Here is a 20,164-nt window from a genome sequence, read left to right as displayed (position 1 = left end):
CCACTGAGCCAAACCGGTTAGGGCCAAACTTTTTATATTTATAGGTGGAAGCCTTTTACCTGAAAATGTAGTTATTCCATGATTAACCCTAAGGACAAGCATTGTTTAGTATTAGTCTACTCCACACCACTTTGTGTGTTTTTTGTTGTTGTTGTAAGTCCTCACCTGAGGATATTTTTTTCATTGATTTTTAGAGAGAGTGGAAGGGAGGGGGAGAGACAGCAAGAGAAACATGGATAGAGAGACGCATCCATTGGTTGCCTCCTAGGGCCAGGGATCCTTCGAGCCTGCAGCTGAGGTATGTGCCCTTGACTGGGATCAACCTGAGACCCTTCAGTCTGCAGGCCAACGCTCTATCCACAGCCAAACCGAATAGGGCAAGCCGCTGTATTTTAATAATATGTATGCCATTATAGATGGTATTAGTACCTTAATTTCAGAAGGTGATACCGATTATTTTACTGCTTCAAAAAAATTCCAAAAGAAGGATGTACATATTGAAAAAAATTCAGTATAGCATTGTATAAAGCACAAAGCGAAAGCACCTTCATCTCCTCATAGTGCACCACAGACTGGCCCAGGTAGTTGACTAGTCCTCGATGGATAGAACTGAGAGTTGATTCTGTTCTTTCACTGCGAAGCAGGTTGCAGTGGGGGTCATACTTGTATTCTCGTGTGCTGAGGTGACTGTTTCTGTAGATAATCTCAAAGAAGTGCCTCATAGGCTCAATGGTTTGAGTTTTGATGTGAAATATTGGGTTGATTGGGTGTGATAGTTTTCAGTTCTTAACCTTCACGAATCCAAGTGAGAAAGTGAAAAGGCAGCCGCAGAACGGGAGAAATATTTGCAGATCATGTTTATAAGGGACTTTCATCCAGAATATACAGAGACCTCTTAATAAATCAACAGTAAAAACAAAAATTTCTAAATGGACAATCGACTTGCATAGGCATTTCTCCAAAGTTATACAAATGACCAATAAGCACATGAAAAGATACCCGTCAACATTAGTCATCAAGGAAATACAGATCAAAAGCATTCTGAGCCCTAACTGGTTTGGCTCAGTGGATAGAGCGTCGGCCTGCGGACTCAAGGGTCCCAGGTTCGATTCCAGTCAAGGGCATGTACCTTGGTTGTGGGCACATCCCCGGTGGGGAGTGTGCAGGAGGCAGCTGATCGATGTTTCTCTCTCATCAATGTTTCTGGCTCTCTATCCCTCTCCCTTCCTCTCTGTAAAAAAATCAATAAAATATATTTTTAAAAAAAGCATTCTGAGACACCAATTCATACTTGCTAGGGTGACTGCATTAAAAAGACGCCAGTAATGATAAATGTTAGTGAGGTGTGGAGGATTTGGAGCCCTCACAGTTGCCAGTGGAATTATAAAATGGCACAGTCACTTTGAAAAAAGAATTGGGAATGCCTCCAATGTTAAACATAGAGTTACCGTGTCATGCTGCAGTTCTACTCTTAGGAATATATACCCAAGAGAATGAAGACAAATGTGCACACAAAAGCGTGTACTCAAGTGTTCAGAGCATCATTATTTAGTGGCCAAAGGTAGAGACACCCCAATGCCATCAACTGAGGAGCGAATAAACAAAGTGTCACACACCCGTGCAGTGGAATGTCACCCAACCATAAAGTGGAATAAGGTGTCAGCAACATGGATGAACCTTCACCAGTGAAGCAAGTCACAGAGGCAACATATTTATGATGCCACATTAGGCTAATCCATAGAAACATAAATAGAGCCGAAACCGGTTTGGCTCAGTGGATAGAGCGTCGGCCTGCGGACTGAAAGGTCCCAGGTTCGATTCCGGTCAAGGGCATGTACCTGGGTTGCGGGCACGGCCCCAGTGGGGGATGTGCAGGAGGCAGCTGATCGATGTTTCTCTCTCATCGATGTTTCTAACTCTCTATCTCTTTCCCTTCCTCTCTGTGGAAAATCAATAAAATATATTTAAAAAAAAAGAAAAAAAAGAAACATAAATAGAACAGCGATTGCCTGGGGCCGAGGGGAGGAGAGAATGGGGTGTTGCTGCTGGTGGAGATGGGACTCCTTTTGTGATGGGATGGAATGTTCTGAATTAGGTAGTGGTGAATGTACTAAAACCACTGAATCGCGTACTCTAAGAGGGAAAATGTTTATGTGCATTGTATCTTACTAAACATGTTATAAAGAAAATGGGACATTGAATGTAAGTATTGTTTTATAATTCAAGTGATACCTGTAGTTGATTGTTCTTCCCTGCTGCGGTGTACTGTCTTCACATTCAGTATTCTTCTCTTGCTCAGGCTATAACTACCCCTGCCATGGCGGTCAGTCATATCATGTTGGAATCATATAAAAAGTATATTCTAGTTTCTTTGATATTACTTGGAAAAGTACAACAGCTACCAAAATATACATCTCAAATTGTGGGTAGATTCATTAAGGTGAGTTTTTAAAATAAAACTGATTTCTTAAGTCCTTAAGGAAATGGAAAGATACATGGTTGTATAAGTTTATTTTATACTGATTTAGTTCTCCCACCAGCTTCAATTTAGCGGACATCTGTTAACTGTCTGCAGGGAGCCTGGGGGCAGCAGTTCTGGTAGAACCCTAATGTCACTGCTATTCAGACGCCTTCTGATCAGGGATTGGAGCAGCGTGTCTCTCAGGAACCTGTTTTCAGACTTAGAGCTGTAGGTGTTTGAGCTCCAATAAGGGTTGATTTTTTTTCTTCATTACAATTTAGTGAGATGCTGGAAAAGCAATGCTGACTTATTGAGCTCTCAATTGGCACGTGCTGGGAGATCGTGTGAAGACCACGGTTCTGCTCACGAACTTGTGTGTTCCTTGAGAACCCAGCTTTGGGATCACATTAAAAAATAAATTAACTCTTTTAAAAAATATTTTGAAATGCATGCTCATGATTTTAAAAAATTTGAACAGCCCTGGCTGGTGTGTTTTAGTGGTTGAGCATCAACCCATGAACCAGAAGGTCAGGGTTTGATTCCTGGTCAGGGCACATGCCCAGGTTGCAGGTTTGATCCCCAGTTGGGGGTGTGCAGGAGGCAACTGATCAGTAATTCATCATCGATGTTTCTCTCTCCTTTTCCCTTCTCTCTCAGATCAATAAAAACACATTTTATTTTTTTTTAATTTTTTTTTAAATATATTTTATTAATTTTTTACAGAGAGGAAGGGAGAGAGACAGAGAGCTAGAAACATCGATGAGAGAGAAACATCAATCAGCCGCCTCCTGCACACTCCCCGCTGGGGATGTGCTCGCAACCAAGGTACATGCCCCCGACCGGAATCGAACCTGGGACCTTTCAGTCCTCAGGCTGACGCTCCATCCACTGAGCCAAACCGGTTTCGGCAAAAAAAACACATTTTAAAAAATGGAACAATTTAAAAGATTGTGAGGTGACAATCTTTTTTTTAAACACAATCCTCACCCAAGGATATTTTTTCCATTGATTCCTAGAAAGAGTGGAACAAAGGAAGGGGGGAGAGAGAGAGATGAATATTGATGTGTGAAAGCACATTGATTGATTGCCTCCCACGCGCGCCTCTAATGGGGCTGGGGAACCTGCCACCAAAGTACATGCCCTTGACTGGGAATCGAACCCGAGACCCTGATCACAGCAAAACCGGCCAGGGCAGGTCACAGTCATTTTAATAACAGTTTTACCCTGTTTGTCCCCGTACAAAAGTCAGATCAGGGTGTCAGTTTGAAAGTCTTCCTGGAGAGAAGATGCTTATGTGGTCTTGAAGAGAGCCCGTGCTCTCCACCTGAGAGCCTGTCGTGCTTCTCAAGCTCTAGGCTGCCTGGTCACAGGCTGGTGTTGGCAGCAAGGTGGGTAAGAGATCCCATGGAAGAAGGAGGCAGGATAGTGTTAGGGTTGCCATTCGCAGATCATTTTGGAGAACTCCCGTGGTTCCTTTAGGTGGCCCTGTTTTGGAAGGAATGCTTTGATTTTTTAAATTTTATTTTAAATATGCTTTTATTGATTTTAGAGAGGAAGAGGGAGGGAGAAAGCGATAGAAACATCAGTGATGAGAGAGAATCATTGATCAGCTACCTCCTGCACACCCCCTACTGGGATTTGAGCCCGAAACCCAGGCATGTGCCTGACCGGGAAGTGAACCATGACCTCCTGGTTCACGGGTTGACGCTCAACCACTGAGCCACACTAGCTGGGCAGGAATGCTTTCCTAAAGTGGCATAATTCCACACGCATTAGTAGTTTATTTATGATGGTGTCATAACTGGTTGAAAAGACCACAAACTTCAAAAGTAGAAATATAGGTTTGAATCCGTTTACGCCTGTGCTCATGACCACATTTTTTGGACCTCTGCCCAGTTTTCAAGGATAATGTATGTGAGGTAAAATACCTGAAGCAGCTCAGCCCTTAGGTCCTCCGCCATCATCAGTTGTCTTGCCATCTTCCTTCTTAGCTAAAGTAGCCGATTGTCCCATGGCACCTGGGAGGTGTATGTGGGTGAATGAGACGTGAGAGAGAGTTGAGAATAATGAAAATTCTGCCTTCTTTCTTCCCAATAGAAAAAGGAGCCACTGATAGGGGAAAAACAGATGTGTGTGTCTTTACCAAATGCAGTGCGCTTTCGCCTGCTGTGCAGTTATTTGTTCTGTACCACAAAGTTTTTTTTTATAATAAATTACTCCATAGTGAAAATGTATCCTTGGTCTTCACTGAGCATTTGTTGGGTAGGTTATAATTTGTTAGGTAACAGTAAAGGGTATTGGATGTACTTGCTCAAAATACAGTGCCGTGTTTTGTTTTGCTTCCTGAATAAATTTTACTTCTCTAACATTTTAATCTCTTTTCCCCTTTAAACCTTTAGCCTCTTAGTAATGCATACCACGAGTTAGCACAAGTGTATTCAACCAATAACCCCTCAGAACTCCGAAACCTGGTGAACAAGCACAGCGAGACGTTTACTCGTGACAACAACATGGGGCTGGTGAAGCAGTGCTTGTCCTCTCTCTATAAGAAGAACATTCAGAGGCTGACCAAGGTGAGGCACGTGGCCCTCGAGGCCATTCCGTCTCCCGCGCCGCTGCCCCCGCCTCTTTCCCTCTAGATGCTGAAGAAGCAGGTGCAGGGGCACAGGGTGTTTGAGATGAGGAACAGGTGGAGAGGAAGACGGGCGGGCGCTACGGCTGCTTTGGGAGGCAGAGGAAGCTAGCCTGAGGGGTAAGCGTTCCGTGGGCAGCTGGGGGCTTCACATAACAACGCAGATGAAGTCCTCGCGAGCAGCCTGGGCCGCTCAGGCTGTGCTGATGTGACGGTCATGGCCATTCAGGCCAGAGGTGAAGAAGCTGGGTGGTTGAACTCTAGAAGATAAGTCAATTATTACTTTTGTTTTCAAAGTGATGGTTTTTGTATATAGAAAATTTTAAAAGAAAAATGAAATCCCATGTGAGCTAGGAAGGCATAACTGCAAGGAATAGGAAACTGACTAAGAGCAGCTTAAAAAATAGAGTATTGTTTTTTCCTTTTGAGAAGTAGTCTGGTCAAGCTGGTTCAGAACTGGTGAGAAGGTGCAGCTGTCTGTGTGTGCCCTCTGCCTTATGTCAGCAGCGGGGTGATGGCGGAGAAGCAGAGGACGAGAGAGAATAGGATGTGTGTTGCTGGGAGGGCCAGGGCCCCAGGTGAAGGGGGGAGCGGAGGAGGATCTGACTGTGAGGGCCCAGAGGAGCTGAAGGGAAATGATGAGTTGGGCTGGTCGTGGAGGCAGCGTCAGACCGCACGGAAAAGAGGGAGGGAGGTGAGGAGTGGCCACCGGACAAGGAAAGGAAGCGCCCAAATACCAGGGAGTAGCTAGCTAACATGAGGAGGTCAACAGAGAATTTGTAGAAAGCTAATTTTTAAGAGGAAATAAAGAATGTGAAAGCCACTAAAAAAAAACAAACAAAAAAAACCACAAATATTAACTTGTCAGCCGGAGGAAAACCAACTTGACCCACAGACAAAAAAGACCGGGATCTAAGGGACTCAGAATAACAAGCAGCCTGGTTCTCCCCACAATATTTCCTCTTTGGTCCAGGGGCCAACAGAACCACTCTAAGTAGATCCCTGTCTCACCAGCTGGAGGTAGAAGACCAGCACCCCATTTGTGACTAGTACTTGAGGTTTAAGTAAAAGAATCAAAATATTACCAAGGTTAAATGACAGTGTATTTTAAAAAAATTTAAGTGCAGAAAGTTAAATAACAGTTAAATGAGGAATTAGAACTTAAACAATCTAGGAAGTAGGTAACTCTGCAAAAACCATCAATTAACAGTGTGAAGCAGTCAGCCCCAGTCCAGCCCTGGGAAGTAAGCTGGTAGTTTCTACTCTGATTCAGATCAGATCAGTCCAAAACATGAGTTTGACCACATGAACAGGAAGAGCCTCAGGTGGTCAGCCAGGGGCGGGGCTGTGGCTCAGTCTTGTATGTGCTGACTCATGGTTGATTGGGGTCCGCTGGGCTGAAAAGCACTGCCCGGGGGACATAGAGGAGGGACAGTGTCATTAAAGGATGCGTCTAAGGTTAAGTCTTTGATGGTGGCTGTTAAACGTTTTGGCATTCTGTCCTTATGCCAGAATAACAGAGGGGGAAACATCTAAGGTTTTTCTACCCAGCATGTCTCTTTCCTTTCGAAAGTCAGAAAATAAAAGCTTTGTAAGAAGTCTCAACAGGTAGACTGTCAGTGACAGGAGCCATGTCCCATAGCATTGCTGTCTAGAATGCAACTAGGGACAGGTTATCACATGGAGGTTGAATCTACTCCATGTTAGCATTTTGGTGGAAGTTTTGACTCCTCTTCTCCATCTTCTGTCTATATGCCTATGTGGGAACTCCCAGTTAAGTGTGATTGGGATCATATTCTTCATGCTGTTTTCTACTCTGCTTTTTTTGTTCAATATGTCTTAACCCTCTTTCTTCCCTGGCAACATAAGCCTCTATCACAGTACTGTGTCAGTAACAGTAGTCTATTGTACGGTGGATCGTAATTCATTCAACCAATCCTCGATTGATGGGCATTCCGGTGGCAGTTTCTAGTTAAAAGAACATTGACAGTTCTATGTATTTAGAAATGTTCACTTTTGAATTTTCCTTCGTGTTAAGCTACTTATGTACTTAAAATTAACAATTTTATTTTCTTAGGTGCTATTCTCCAAACTAAAGTATATGTAGATTTTTTTGGTCAAGAATTTTTAAGATCAGCCAAAACCGGTTTAGCTCGGTGGATAGAGCATCGGCCTGCAGACTGAAGGGTCCCAGGTTCGATTCCGGTCAAGGGCATGTACCTTGGTTGCGGGCACATCCCCAGTAGGGAGTGTGCAGGAGGCAGCTGGTCGATGTTTCTCTCTCATCGATGTTTCTAACTCTCTATCCCTCTCCCTTCCTCTCTGTAAAAAATCAATAAAAATATATTTAAAAAAAAAAATTTTAAGATCAGAGTTTTAATGTGTCCTGCTGTAAAAATGCCATTATTATAAATATTGCTGATTTTTCTTTAAGGAGGGGGGGCGGGGACTCTTTTATTTATTTATTTTTTTAATGTATTTTTATTGATTTCAGAGAGGAAGAGAAAGGGAGAGAGAGAAAGAGAGAGAAGCATCAATGATGAGAGTCATTGATCAGCTGCCTCCTGCAGGCCACACACTGGGGATCCAGCCTGCAGCCTGGGCATGTGCCCTGACCGGGAATCGAGCTGTGACCTCCTGGTTCATAGGTCAATGCTCAACCACTGAGCCAGGCCAGCCGGGCAGGAGCTCTTTTAATTTGTTCTTGGAAGAGATAGTTTCATCATGTCCCAAGCAGAGCAGTGATAAACACTGGTTTTTGAAGGATTCATATTTATTTAGTCAGTAATAAGTTTACAATACAAAATTCAAAAGATAGAAAAATGCCCACCCAGTTCATATATTCCAGCCTCCCCTTTTTCTTTACCCAGAGGCCACCCAGTGTCAGCAGTTCCCGGGGCACCAGATTGTCTGTGCATGTACAAGAGTGCTCTCTCCCACTCGCTCTCACACACACTGTTTCCCTCTCTTTTACATACATGTTAGGTGCACTGTTCTGCATCCTTTTTTATATTTAACCATGTACATATCTTGGATTCTTTTTTGATTCATAGAAAAGTCTCACTTCTTAGTTTTTGTTACAACCGCATTGCAGTGCGTTTATATAATAGTGCTGTGCTGCTCTCTGCTGACGGACCCAGAGGTGGTTCCCGCCTTTTGCTGTTGCCAACAGTACTGCAGTGATAACCGTGCGCGCGTGTCATCTCAGACACAGAGGCTGCACTTCTAGAAGTCATTGCTCTGGAAAAGTGGTGCCAAAACCACTGGGCTCATCCGTGTCAAGTCCTCTTCACAACAAAAGTCACTTTGTGCAGCGATGGAAAGCACTTGTTCAGTGATTGAGTAGAACTCTATACACGTTGAATAAAATTTATTTTCGCAGTAGTTTCTACCTGTGATTAATTCTGCTTTTGAATTTCAGACCTTTTTAACACTATCATTACAAGATATGGCAAGTCGTGTGCAATTATCTGGACCACAGGAGGCAGAAAAATATGTCCTGCACATGGTAAGTGTGCTTTCATTGTTAAAACTTATTAGTGGATTTCTGTGTTTGTGGAAGTAACAGGTGTTCATTATGGAAAATGTGAAAAAGGAGAAGGGGGTTGGGGAACATCCAAAGTCAACTTCTGTGGACATTTTGGTTTATTTCCTTAACGATCTATGGGTTTCTCTAATCATGTAATTATAATGATTTATAGGGTGCATCCTCTTTGTGCGCATGTCAATTTTTGTAAACATTTAAAACACTCATGAAATTTTTTTTTCTTTATTGATTGATTGATTTCAGAGAGGAAGGGAGAGGGAGAGAGAGCCAGAAACATCAATGATGAGAGAGAATCATTGATCGGCTGCTTCCTGCATGCCCCCTACCAAGCCCACAACCTGGGCATATGCCCTTGACCGGAATTGAACCTAGGACCCTTCAGTCCACAGTCCGATGCTCTATCCACTGAGCCAAACAGGCTAGAGCATCATGAAATATTTATGATATACAAAGAGGCATAAAGCCGTGTTCCTCAGCATACTGGTGCATGATCAAGTCATGAACTTGGGCCCATATGGAGGTCAGGGCATTGCTTCCATCACCGTCAGAGTCCTGCTCAGGGATGCAGTATGCTCAGTGACAGCACTGACTGCGGTCTCCCTCGAGCCCCTTCTGCACTTAGAATAGTTTTGCTATAAAGGGTGCTAGAACGGGCACTCCTATGTGCCGCAGCCAGCTTCAGAAATCAGATATTACCAGTATACCTGACACCCCTGTGTGTCACTTCCAGTTGTATCTCCCCACTCCATATTTGGATAAGCATCATTTAGTTGACTACATGGTAACCCACTGAGTTGATATACTGTAATCTACCTCCTGCTTAGTTATGGAGATACATGGCTCTACCAGAACAGACCTGTCCTGGCCCAAGACAGCCGGTCTGCAGGAAGCTAGATCTGCATGTTCTGCTCTGACCTCCCCTGTGGCTCAGAAGCCTGCCACATCAGGATGAGGAGGAATACAACTGTTTTCCATTGGATAGTGGAGTAGTTTATTCCCATAGTCCAATTTGCAAATGTTTTGAGATTTTTTTTCCCTTCAAAACACTCATCCCAAACAAAACTTGTCTGACTTAACCAACCTGGGAGTGTCTGCTAAGAGCACCTTGCTAATAACCCTGTGGGAAGCCACAGAGCCTCCCAGGGGTAAGAAGAAACACATGGGTGGTGATGACCCAGTCAGGACATAGGCATCTGCAAAATGCTTTGAGGGGTCAGAGAGGGGGACGGGTTTTGAACACTGCCTAACCAACCCAGACACAGCCTGTCAGGCCTGGGTCCGCAGCGGGGTTTGTGTGCTAGCGGACATTTGGCAAGGCCTGCAGACATTTCTGGTTGCCTCCGCTAGGCTGTCCCTACTTGTGTCTAGTGAGTAGAGGCCAAGGATGCTCTTGAATGTCTTAAATGCATAGGAGAGCCACGCAGCAAAGCATTCGCTGGCCCAAAGTGCCAGTACTGCCGAGCTCGGAAAAGCCTGGCCTGGGTGTTAGTCCATGAGGGCGTGATTTTGTTTAGAGCAGTTTGAAATTCAAAACAAAATTGTGGGGAAGATACAGAGATTTCCCATTAACCCCTGTCCCCACGCAAGCACAGCCTCCCCCATTGTCATCCTCCCTCACCAAAGCGGTGCATGTGTTACAGCAGAGGAGCCCAGGACACACCATCGCCGCCCAGAGTCCAGGGTTTGCGTTGGGTTCACTCTTGTACATTCTGTGGGTTTGGACAATGTGTAACTATACATACCCATCATTATGGTCTGACCCGGTAGTGTCCCGGCCCTACACGCCCGCTGTGCTCTGCCTGTGCGTGTCCTCTTCCCCACCCCTGGCAGCCACTGCCCTCACTCCCACAGCTTTGCGTCTCCACAAGGGCCTCTGGTGGGACTCACACAGGGGCAGCCTTCCCCTGGCTGCTTCCCTCAGGATCTGCACCGCTTGACAGCTCATCTGTTTGCAGTGCTGAGCAACAGTCCACGGTCTGATATGGTCCAGTTTACTCATTCATCTTGGTTGCTTTCAAATATAAATAAAACTGCTATAAACATCCTTGTACAGGGTTTTGTGTGGACATAAGCTTTTGACTTGATTTAGTAAATACCAAAAAGTGTGATAGCTGGACCATATGGTAAGAGTGTCTAAATGCCATCGCCATACCCAGGACATCTAGGATTTCTCCTGTGTTATCTTCCAGGAGTTTCATAGTTTTGCATTGACCTTTAGGTCTGTGACCTGTAATTTCTGTGGAGGGTGTAGGTCTGTGTCTAGGTTCTTTCTCTGCATGTGGATGTGCAGTTGTTTTAGCTCCCTTTGTAGAAAAGGCTGACTTTGCTAACTACTTTGTTCTTTTCAAATCAGCACGGAGATAGGAATTTTGAGTTTCTTCTCTTTTTCTTTTTTCTGTAACTAGTATAGCAAGCACTGGTTTGTGTGTTTTGTTTTTTGAATAAAATAATAAAAACAAAAGATAGGCCACTGTGGTCTGCATGACATCAGAAAGCAAATGGTGATATCAGAGCAATGTGTACCCCAGTGTGTGTTGCCATAATTTGCAATTCGGCTTAACAGTGCACCCAGTCTGTATTTGCATTTTGATAGTATTTAAGCTCTCTGTACAGTGTTTGCATGTATTTATATGGTTCTTAGGGGGGAAAAATGCTATAAACTGACAAATCTGAAATTCAGATATGTTGTTCCACTGAGACAGGAAGAGTAGGAGTTTGAAAAGATGGAAAAAAGGGATAATTTTTTGGAACCAATAAAACTTGTTGCTGATGAGCAGAACTCAGTACTGCTGTGCACTGAGAATAAAGCCTGTGCTTGATGGTATTGCCTGTGCTCCTGTCAAAGATCCAGGGACTGTTTATGTGGCTCTATTTCTAGGCTCTTGATTCTGTCCCACTTATGTATTTGTCTTGATTACTGTAGCTTTATAATAAGTCTTAAAAGTCATGTAGTGTCCGTCTTCAAACTTCGTCCTCCTTTCATATTGTATGGCTTTTCTGTGTCCTTTTATCTCTCCACATAAACTCTCTCTCCACATGGTCAGTTTGTCAATATCTGTAAAATAACTGGCTGTGATTTTGATTGAGATTGCATTGAATCTATAGATCAAGTTGGGAAGAACTGACATCTTGATAATATCAAGTCTTTGTAGCCATGAACATGAAGTAGTTCTCAGTTTATTTAGTTCTTTGATTTCCTTCATCAGATTTTTGTAGTTTTCCTCAGATAGATCTTACAGATATTTTGTTGGATTTATTCCTCAGTATTTCATTTTGGGGGATAGGGACGCACATGTAAATGGTATTGCTTTAAATTTCAGGTTACACTCGTTCATTGCTGCTTTATACAAAAGCAGCTGCCTTCTGTGTATTACTCTTGAATCCTGCAGCCTTGCTATACTAGTAATTGCAGGAGTTTTGGTTGGTGGGGGTAATACTTGCAGATTTTCTGCATAGATGGTCATGTCTTCTATGACCAGAGATAGTTCTTTCTTTTTCACAATATATATATATATATATATATATATATATATATATATATATATATATCCCCTTTTTTATCTCACTGTGTTAGCAAGAACCTCCAGTGCGGTGCTGCAGAGGGGTGTGTGATGCCTCGCTACGCACCTTGTGGGGATCTTCAAGTCTCTCACCAGGCGATACTCGCTCTAGGTTTTTTGTGGATATTTTTCATCAGGTGGAGGAAATTCTCTCTCCCTAGTTACTGAGTGTTTTTATCATGAGTGGGTATTGGATTTTATGAAATGCTTTTTCTGCATATGTTGATTTGACCATGGTCTTTTTTTAGCCTGCTGACATGATGAGTTAACATCAATGTTTTACCAGCCTTGCACACCTGGAATAAATCCCACTTGGTTTTGGTGTATAATTCTTTTTACATATTGTTGGATTGGCTTATATGTTGAGTATTTTTGTATCTATGTTCATGGGAGAGTGAACATTGTAGTACTTTTCTTGTAATATTTTTGTCTGACTTTGGTATTAGGGTAATGCTGGCTTCATAGAATGGTGTGGGAAGTGTTCCCTCTGCCCCTGTCCCCTGAGAGAGATGGTAGACATTGGCCTGACTTCTCCCTTCCTCGTCTGGTGGCCTCACCAGGGAGCCTTTCTGGGACTGGTGCCGTAAAGTAAACCTTTTATTGACGTGTAGCCCACGTAGGGAAGAGTGCGACCAGCACCCAGGTCCTAAGCCAGAATGCCGCCAGAACCCAGGAACCGCGCTCATGCTTCCAGACCTGCTCTGGCCAGAAAGGTTATTATTGTCCTGACTTCTCACATCCTTTTCTAGTTGTGTTTGTTTTGAGCTTTGTCTATAATAATAAAAGTGTGATATGTAAATAAGACCGGACGACCTTCCAGACGCAGCTGGGGCTGCGAGGGAAGCCCTGGTCCCGGGTGCCAGAGGGAAGCCGGTGCCGGCAGCCGGGGGAAGGGAGGCCTACTCTTGCAGGAATTTCGTGCATTGGGCCTCTAGTATAAAATAAAATGAAACATACAGTATATATTTTTTGGGACCTGGCTTTTGTGCTTAACCTGAGATTCATACATGGTGTTATATGTAGTTTTACTAGTAGTTCATCCATTTTCAGGGATCCACGGTACGAGTATACCCTTCCATTCTAATTAGATGAACATGGTTATTACAGAAAGTGCTGCTGTGGTGGACCTAAGTCTGCATTTCAAATATTTGGATATATTCCTTCCACTTTTTAAAGAGGCAGCTCTCTGTAGTCACTTGGAGAATTAGGCACTCTTTTTCGTGTGTGTTGGGCTGGTTGCTGTATCACTAAACAGGACTTGTCCTTCCCAAGGCTAGAAAGGAGCAGACCGGTGTAGGGAGCTCAGTGATAGATGGCTCATTGTCGCCACCCTGTGGAGCACTTTTGTTAGGAATAACAGTACCTGTTTGGGACTTCTATTGGCTTCTTGCTTTTTAACTTCATGGACAGGATTTGGCTGTGAGGATCCATCAAATAGATACCCAGTCATTGGTGCAACTAAAGAACATAGACCTTGAAGCCACCTTGGAATCAGCATTGGCAGAAACGTTTTCTTGAAGGACCAGAAAATAATTTCTACTGGGGTGAAGCAAAAATGTGTTAGCATTTCAGTTTTAAAACGCAAGGGCAATGTCAATGATATACAATGAAGCTAATCTTTAAAGATGCAAGGGCAGCCTCGGCCAGTGTGCTAATGGTTTGAGTGTCCACCCAGACACTGAAGGGTCCCGGGTTCAATTTCCCAGTCAAGGGCACATACCTGGGATGCAGTTTCCATCCTCAGCTCGGGCATGTGTGGGAGGCAACCAGTCGCGCTCTCTCTCACATCAATGTTTCTCTTTCTCTCTCTCTTTCTTCCTCTTCCCCTTCCTCCCTCCCTTCCATTCTCTCTAAAAATCAATGGCATGTCACAGCTGGTTTGGCTTAGTGGGTAGAGCATCAGCCTGCAAACTGAATGGTCCCAGGTTCGATTCCAGCCAAGGGCACATGCCCAGGTTGTGGCTCGATCCCCAGTAGGGGGCGTGCAGGAGGCAGCCGATCAATGATTCTCTCTCATCATTGATGTTTGTATCTCTCTCTCCCGCTCCCTTACTCTCTGAAATCAATAAACATATATTAAAAAAATAAAAATCAGTGGCAAAAATATCCTTGGGTGAAGATTAGCAAAAATAAATAAAGATGCAAGGGCAGTTTGAAAGCGTTATGCTAGGGGAAACAAGACACAAAAGACACATATTGTCTGATTCCATTTATAGAAAGGTCTAGAAGAGGCAATTCCATAGCGCAGAAAGCAGGTTAGGGGCTGAGAGGATGGGAGAGCAGGGAGTACTGCTCAGTAGGTGTGGGTTTCCTTTTGGGTGATGAAAATGTTTTGGAATTAGATAGAGGTGGTAGTTGGCACAACACTGTGCATGTACTAAATACCACTAAATTATACACTTTAAAATGGTTAATGACTTTTACCTCACATGTAAAATAAAATACAAATAAAACAATGTAAGGGCATGGATTTTTATGAGTGTATTAGTTTTACACCCCCTGCCATCTATAATGGTGCCTAGAACATTCTCAGAATTCAGTAAATACTTGTTGAAAAAACAGTTGTGCTTAAAATACACATATAAATGTATGTATTTATTGCTTTCTGTGCTTTGCCCTGGTTATATTGAATCACTATAATTCCCATAGTGTTCAGGTCTAAACTTCTTCCCTGATTTTTTTTATAGATAGAAGATGGTGAAATTTTTGCAAGTATTAATCAGAAGGATGGTATGGTCAGTTTCCATGATAACCCTGAAAAATATAATAACCCGGCCATGCTTCATAACATCGATCAGGAGGTAAGCATGAGCGTCCGGGTTTGATTTTTGGATTGGTGTTTGAGATGTTGTGTTTGAAACACTGTCCCTGTGCTCCAGGATAATCTTAGTATAAATGCAGGCAGTTCCCAACGAGCTTCTAGGAGCACTTTAGTTCCTCGAAAGGTAATTACAAAATGGGCTGCTTCGCCTCTTCAGGATCATTGGTTATAGTGAATGGTGGGGTAGAGTGCCCATGTCGCTCAACAAAGCCTGCTCTGACTCCTCAGTCATCTGAAGGGTCTTACAATCAGTATGATTTTATCCACACTTAACTGGCACCTATGAGGTAGAGCAGGGGTGCGCAAACTTTTTGACTCCAGGGCCACAATGGGTTCTTAAACTGGACCGGAGGCCGGAACAAAAGCATGGATGGAGTGTTTGTGTGAACTAATATAAATTCAAAGTAAACATCATTACATAAAAGGGTACGGTCTTTTTTTTTTTTTAGTTTTATTCATTTCAAATGGGCCGGATCCGGCCCGCGGGCCTTAGTTTGCCCACGGCTGAGGTAGAGTCTTGTTGCTGTGGCCAAATGGATTCAGAGTTCCAGGTCGGGTCGGAGACCACCTGCAGGAGTCGGGTGGAGGGAGGAAGGCTGTCCCCCACGAGCTGCTCTGAGTGCCGCTGGTTCTGCAGACGAGTCGGGATTGTGTGGATGGTCTGTGCTTCTCACCTCAGATTAAGGCAATGAATTGAACAAAGCCTTACATCTCAAAAGCGTAACTTTTGACGCTTACATCTCAAAAGCAGACTTCGAGTTTTCAGGGTTTTCCCAACTTTGAATTGGAGATAAGGAACTGGGGAAGGACACTGTGCATTGCTTGTTTTTTTGGTAATTCATTTGACGGCAAATGTCACCTGACATGATTTATATTTATTTATCCTACTTAGTCTGCATGTTTTTAGGTTTTACTGCAAATGACAGTGTGTTTGATTAGGGAGTGCTTCCCTAGGTCCTACTCCTAGGACTGTATTAACTTTCTGAATTCAACAATTCTGACTCCAAAGCTTGCCTAGCTCCAGTGGTTTCAGGTCAAGGGATTGTGAACCTGTAGCACGCACGTTAACAGTCTAGGTTCCCATTGACCTACACCTGCATGCTAACCGCCTGTACCATGTCCATCCCACAGATGCTGAAGTGCATAGAGCTGGACGAGCGGCTGAAGGCGATGGACCAGGAGATCACAGTGAACCCCCAGTTTGTGCAGAAGGTATTTGATGAGGGCTCCCCTCATTAACTAGAAGTGGGCTGGGTAGAGAAGGAGGGCTGTTCCCACAGGAGGACTGTGAACTCAGTTTCAGGCTCAAGGTTTAGCTGCTGGGAGTTCTTGAAAACCTTCCTGAAAGTTCACAGAGACACTGTTGAGAGCGTTTTCACACTACAGACTGCTTAGGGGGTGCAGAGGGCGGTCCCTGGACTGGATTCCTCTCCATGCTCACGAGGGTCATGCTGTGCACAAAGAAACGGGGCCCTGTCCTTTGGGAGGCCCACAGGTGCTTGTTGGGGCCGGTGGGAAACTTGACAAGGGCCAGCTTAAATGCACTGCCTCCCTCTCCTTACAGAGCATGGGGTCACAAGAAGATGATTCTGGAAACAAGCCATCCAGTTATTCTTGAAACAAATGGCCGTCCTGATTTAAACAAGAGGAACTATCACCATGGCCAGTAGCAACTATTAGAAGGGCAGCAGGGAGGACTACGCCTGTTTCACCTGGACATTAAGAAATTACATTTTGTTTTGACTTCTTCAGCCCTATGTGCTTTCAGAAAACCATTCTCTCTGCAAAGGGGAAAAAACAAACTTTAAAGTCTGTTGTGGATTTATTTATCCTCAGATTAATGTTGTCATTGCATTAAATCTACCCTTTTGTTTTAAATTACGTAAACATTGATGTGTCTTTTGCATCACTTTTTTTCCATCTGAAAAGTTTTTGAAAACATTCATTTTGAACAGAAATTGATTGTAGAAACTTTTGGAGATTTTGATCTAAAGTTGATATGAGCGGCCATAAGACAGAGTATTTTATAATTAAAATGAACATGCATTTTAGTAACTTTGCAGGCCAGAAGTATGGATTGTGAATTAGAGAGATGCTGTTGCAGTGCTTCTAACCTCGGGTGTGTGCGGCACACGCGCTGTGAGAGTGGCGTTTCCTGCGGCAGGTGCCAGGCTGGCCCTCTTCCTCAGAGCGTTTCCAGCCACACTGGCAGCTGCTTCCTCATGGTTCAGGCCACTCCTCCGCAGAGCTCGAGGCCTCTGACGGTTCACGGATCTAGCAGGGAATGGGGGGGAGCCTTTGAAAAGGGGATCAGATTAAACTAGAATTTGATCCATAAAAAAAGTTTCTCACTAGCAACATCCACGTTTTTAAATGTGTTAACTTGTGTAGTCAGCCACTTCTCATTGTTTACAAAAGGAAACTCTGGAACCTCATGAGTCACGTAAAAAGTGCCCCTAATAGAGAGGCTGAGGGGGTCCTGTGGTCGTATGATAGCCATTCTGCTTTGCTGCCGAAAGCAGCCACAGTGTCCATGCGTCAGTGAGCAGTGCCCTGTGTTCCCGAGGCTGGGCTTGACCCTGACTAAACTTGCGTCCTCCGGCTCACATGAGTCCCCCTGTCCCTTACAACGCAGTGACTTCACACCTGGCAGATTGCACATCTTCATCCGCCCCTTTTCACCCATCCCATCTGGCAGCCAGCAGAATGCTCTCTGTATCTGTGACTGTTTCTGTGTTGTTTGTTTGTTTATTGGGGTGACAGTGGTTAATAAAATTGTATAGGTTTCAGGTGTACAACTTTATGTACACCCGCAGTTCCAGTTGGGTCCTGGGAGGTGAGCTACACTCCTGCCTCCTCCGCACCATCCTGGATTCTCTGACTACTTCACTAGTGAATGCCCTCCAGGACCCTCCATGTTGCAGGCAAGGTGTTTCTTTTCTTTTTTTTTTTAATTAAATCTTTATTGTTCAGATTATTACATTTGTTCCTCTTTTTTCCCCCCCATAACTCCCCTCCTCCCAGTTCCCGCCCCACCCTCCGCCCTCACTCCCCACCCACTGTCCTCATCCATAGGTGCACGATTTTTGTCCAGTCTCTTCCCGCATCTCCCACACCCCTTTCCCCCGCAAGAATAGTCAGTCCATTCCCTTTCTATGTCCCTGATTCTATTATGATCGCCAGATTATTTATTCACTTGATTCTTCGATTCACTTGTTGATAGATGCATATTTGTTGTTCATAATATGTATCTTTACCTTTTTCTTCTTCCTCTTCTTAAAGGATACCTTTCAGCATTTCATATAATACTGGTTTGGTGGTGATGAACTCCTTTAGCTTTTCCTTATCTGTGAAGCTCTTTATCTGACCTTCAATTCTGAATGATAGCTTTGCTGGATAAAGTAATCTTGGTTGTAGGTTCTTGCTACTCATCACTTTGAATATTTCTTGCCACTCCCTTCTGGCCTGCAAAGTTTCTGTTGAGAAATCAGCTGACAGTCGTATGGGTATTCCCTTGTAGGTAACTGGGTTTCTTTGTCTTGCTGCTTTTAAGATTCTCTCTTTGTCTTTTGCTCTTGGCATTTTAATTATGACGTGTCTTGGTGTGGTCCTCTTTGGATTCCTTTTGTTTGGGGTTCTCTGCGCTTCCTGGACCTGTAAGTCTATTTCTTTCACCAGGTGGGGGAAGTTTTCTGTCATTATTTCTTCAAATAGGTTTTCAATATCTTGCTCTCTCTCATCTTCTGGCACCCCCATAATTCTGATGTTGGTACGCTTGAAGCTGTCCCAGAGGCTCCTTACACTATCTTCATATTTTCAGATTCTTTTTTCATTTTGTTTTTCCGGTTGGGTGTTTTTTGCTTCTTCGCATTTCAAATCTTTGTCTTGATTCTTGCGCTCCTCTGGTCTGCTGTTGGGTGTCTGTATAATATTCTTTATTTCAGTCAGTGTATGCTTAATTTCTAGTTGGTTCTTTATCACAACATCGAGGGTCTCATTAGATTTCTTGAGGATCTCACTACATTTATCGGTGGTCTCACCAGTCTTTTCGAGGGCCTTACTAAGTTTACCGGCAGCTTCTAGACAGTTCTTGAGAGACCTTAAAAGTGTGGTTTTGAGCTCTATATCTTCCATTTCTGACATTTGCGTCCTGTTTCTTTGTCTCCGCATTTTTTTATGTTTTCTTGGTGCACCCCTAGTGGTGTTTGTGGGCAGTCTTGTTGTAGTTAAGCCTTGATTGTCGGCAATACCGGGGGTGATTTGACCTCCAGGCTAACTGGCTATGAGAGTCAGCTGTGTCTGCAGTGGGAGAGCTTCTGTGCTGGATCTCTAGGGCGGTGCTAATCTAGCTTTTGCCTGAGGCTATCTGGCAAATGGCTCTGCGCAGGGCTTGGGCGGGGCGGGTCCCTGGGGATCTACAAGGAGGGCGGAACAAGCAGTTATGGCTGCTCTCAGTCCAGTCCGCAGAGGCTCTGCCTCTCAGAGTCCCAGCAACTGCTGCAAACTTCGGACGGAGAGCTGCCTTCGAGTTCCGACTGAAGCCAGACAGTCCCGCTTCTCCCGTTTGAGTCTGGGTCCCTAAAGACTCTCCCGGATCTGGAGCTCAGAGTCTGAAACTCCCTCCCGATTGAAAACAACCTCGCCCTCTGCCGCCAGCCCGCTCCGCGCGTGTACTTCGCACCTGAGTATTTCACTTCAGCACTGCGCCTCCTGTGAGTCTGGGTATGATATTCTCTTTCCTCCTAGTTGTAGAATTTCCACTCAGCCAGCCTTCCTGTGGTTCTGAATGATGTCCATTCTGTCCTTTAGTTATATCTCTGAAGTGGTTGTTCAAGGCAGCAATCTCCGGCGTTAACCTATGCCACCATCTTGGTTTCTCCGGCAAGGTGTTTCTTTATGGCTGAGTAATAAGTATTCCCTTTATTCATTCATCTATCAATCGACACTTAGGTTGCTGCCGTATCTTGGCTATTTTAAATAATGCTTCAGTAGACATGGGATGCAAATGTCTCTCCGAATTAGTGTTTCAGGTTTCTTTAGAGAAATACTCAAAAGTGGAACTGCTGGGTCCTTCTTTACCTCTTGTTACAGCTTTTGTCTCTTTTGTTTTTTAATTAAATCTTTATTCAGATTATTACATTTG

The 20,164-nt window shown here is 44.0% G+C and overlaps 1 protein-coding gene across 6 annotated transcripts in view; it reads left to right on the top strand.

The window, feature by feature from the left end:
• Positions 1-16,911, top strand: part of COPS3 (COP9 signalosome subunit 3) — a 29,239-nt gene extending 12,328 nt beyond the window's left edge. For 3 of the 6 annotated variants that reach the window (XM_036296285.1, XM_036296288.1, XM_036296286.1), the window contains 6 exons: positions 2,300-2,440; positions 4,861-5,034; positions 8,515-8,601; positions 14,888-15,001; positions 16,153-16,233; positions 16,586-16,911. In XM_036296285.1, the coding sequence (XP_036152178.1) occupies positions 2,300-2,440; positions 4,861-5,034; positions 8,515-8,601; positions 14,888-15,001; positions 16,153-16,233; positions 16,586-16,639 (651 nt within the window). In that variant the 3' untranslated portion in view covers positions 16,640-16,911. The remainder of the gene's footprint in view (positions 1-2,299; positions 2,441-4,860; positions 5,035-8,514; positions 8,602-14,887; positions 15,002-16,152; positions 16,234-16,585) is intronic. The other 3 variants (XM_036296282.1, XM_036296283.1, XM_036296284.1) reach the window with 2 other exon arrangements.
• The last annotated feature ends 3,253 nt before the right edge of the window (positions 16,912-20,164 follow it).

The sequence above is a fragment of the Myotis myotis genome, unplaced genomic scaffold (assembly GCF_014108235.1).
Source record: "Myotis myotis isolate mMyoMyo1 unplaced genomic scaffold, mMyoMyo1.p scaffold_m19_p_29, whole genome shotgun sequence".
NCBI lineage: Eukaryota > Metazoa > Chordata > Mammalia > Chiroptera > Vespertilionidae > Myotis > Myotis myotis.
The sequence above is the reverse complement of the archived record's forward strand: the minus strand, read 5'-3'. Positions and strand labels throughout refer to the sequence as shown.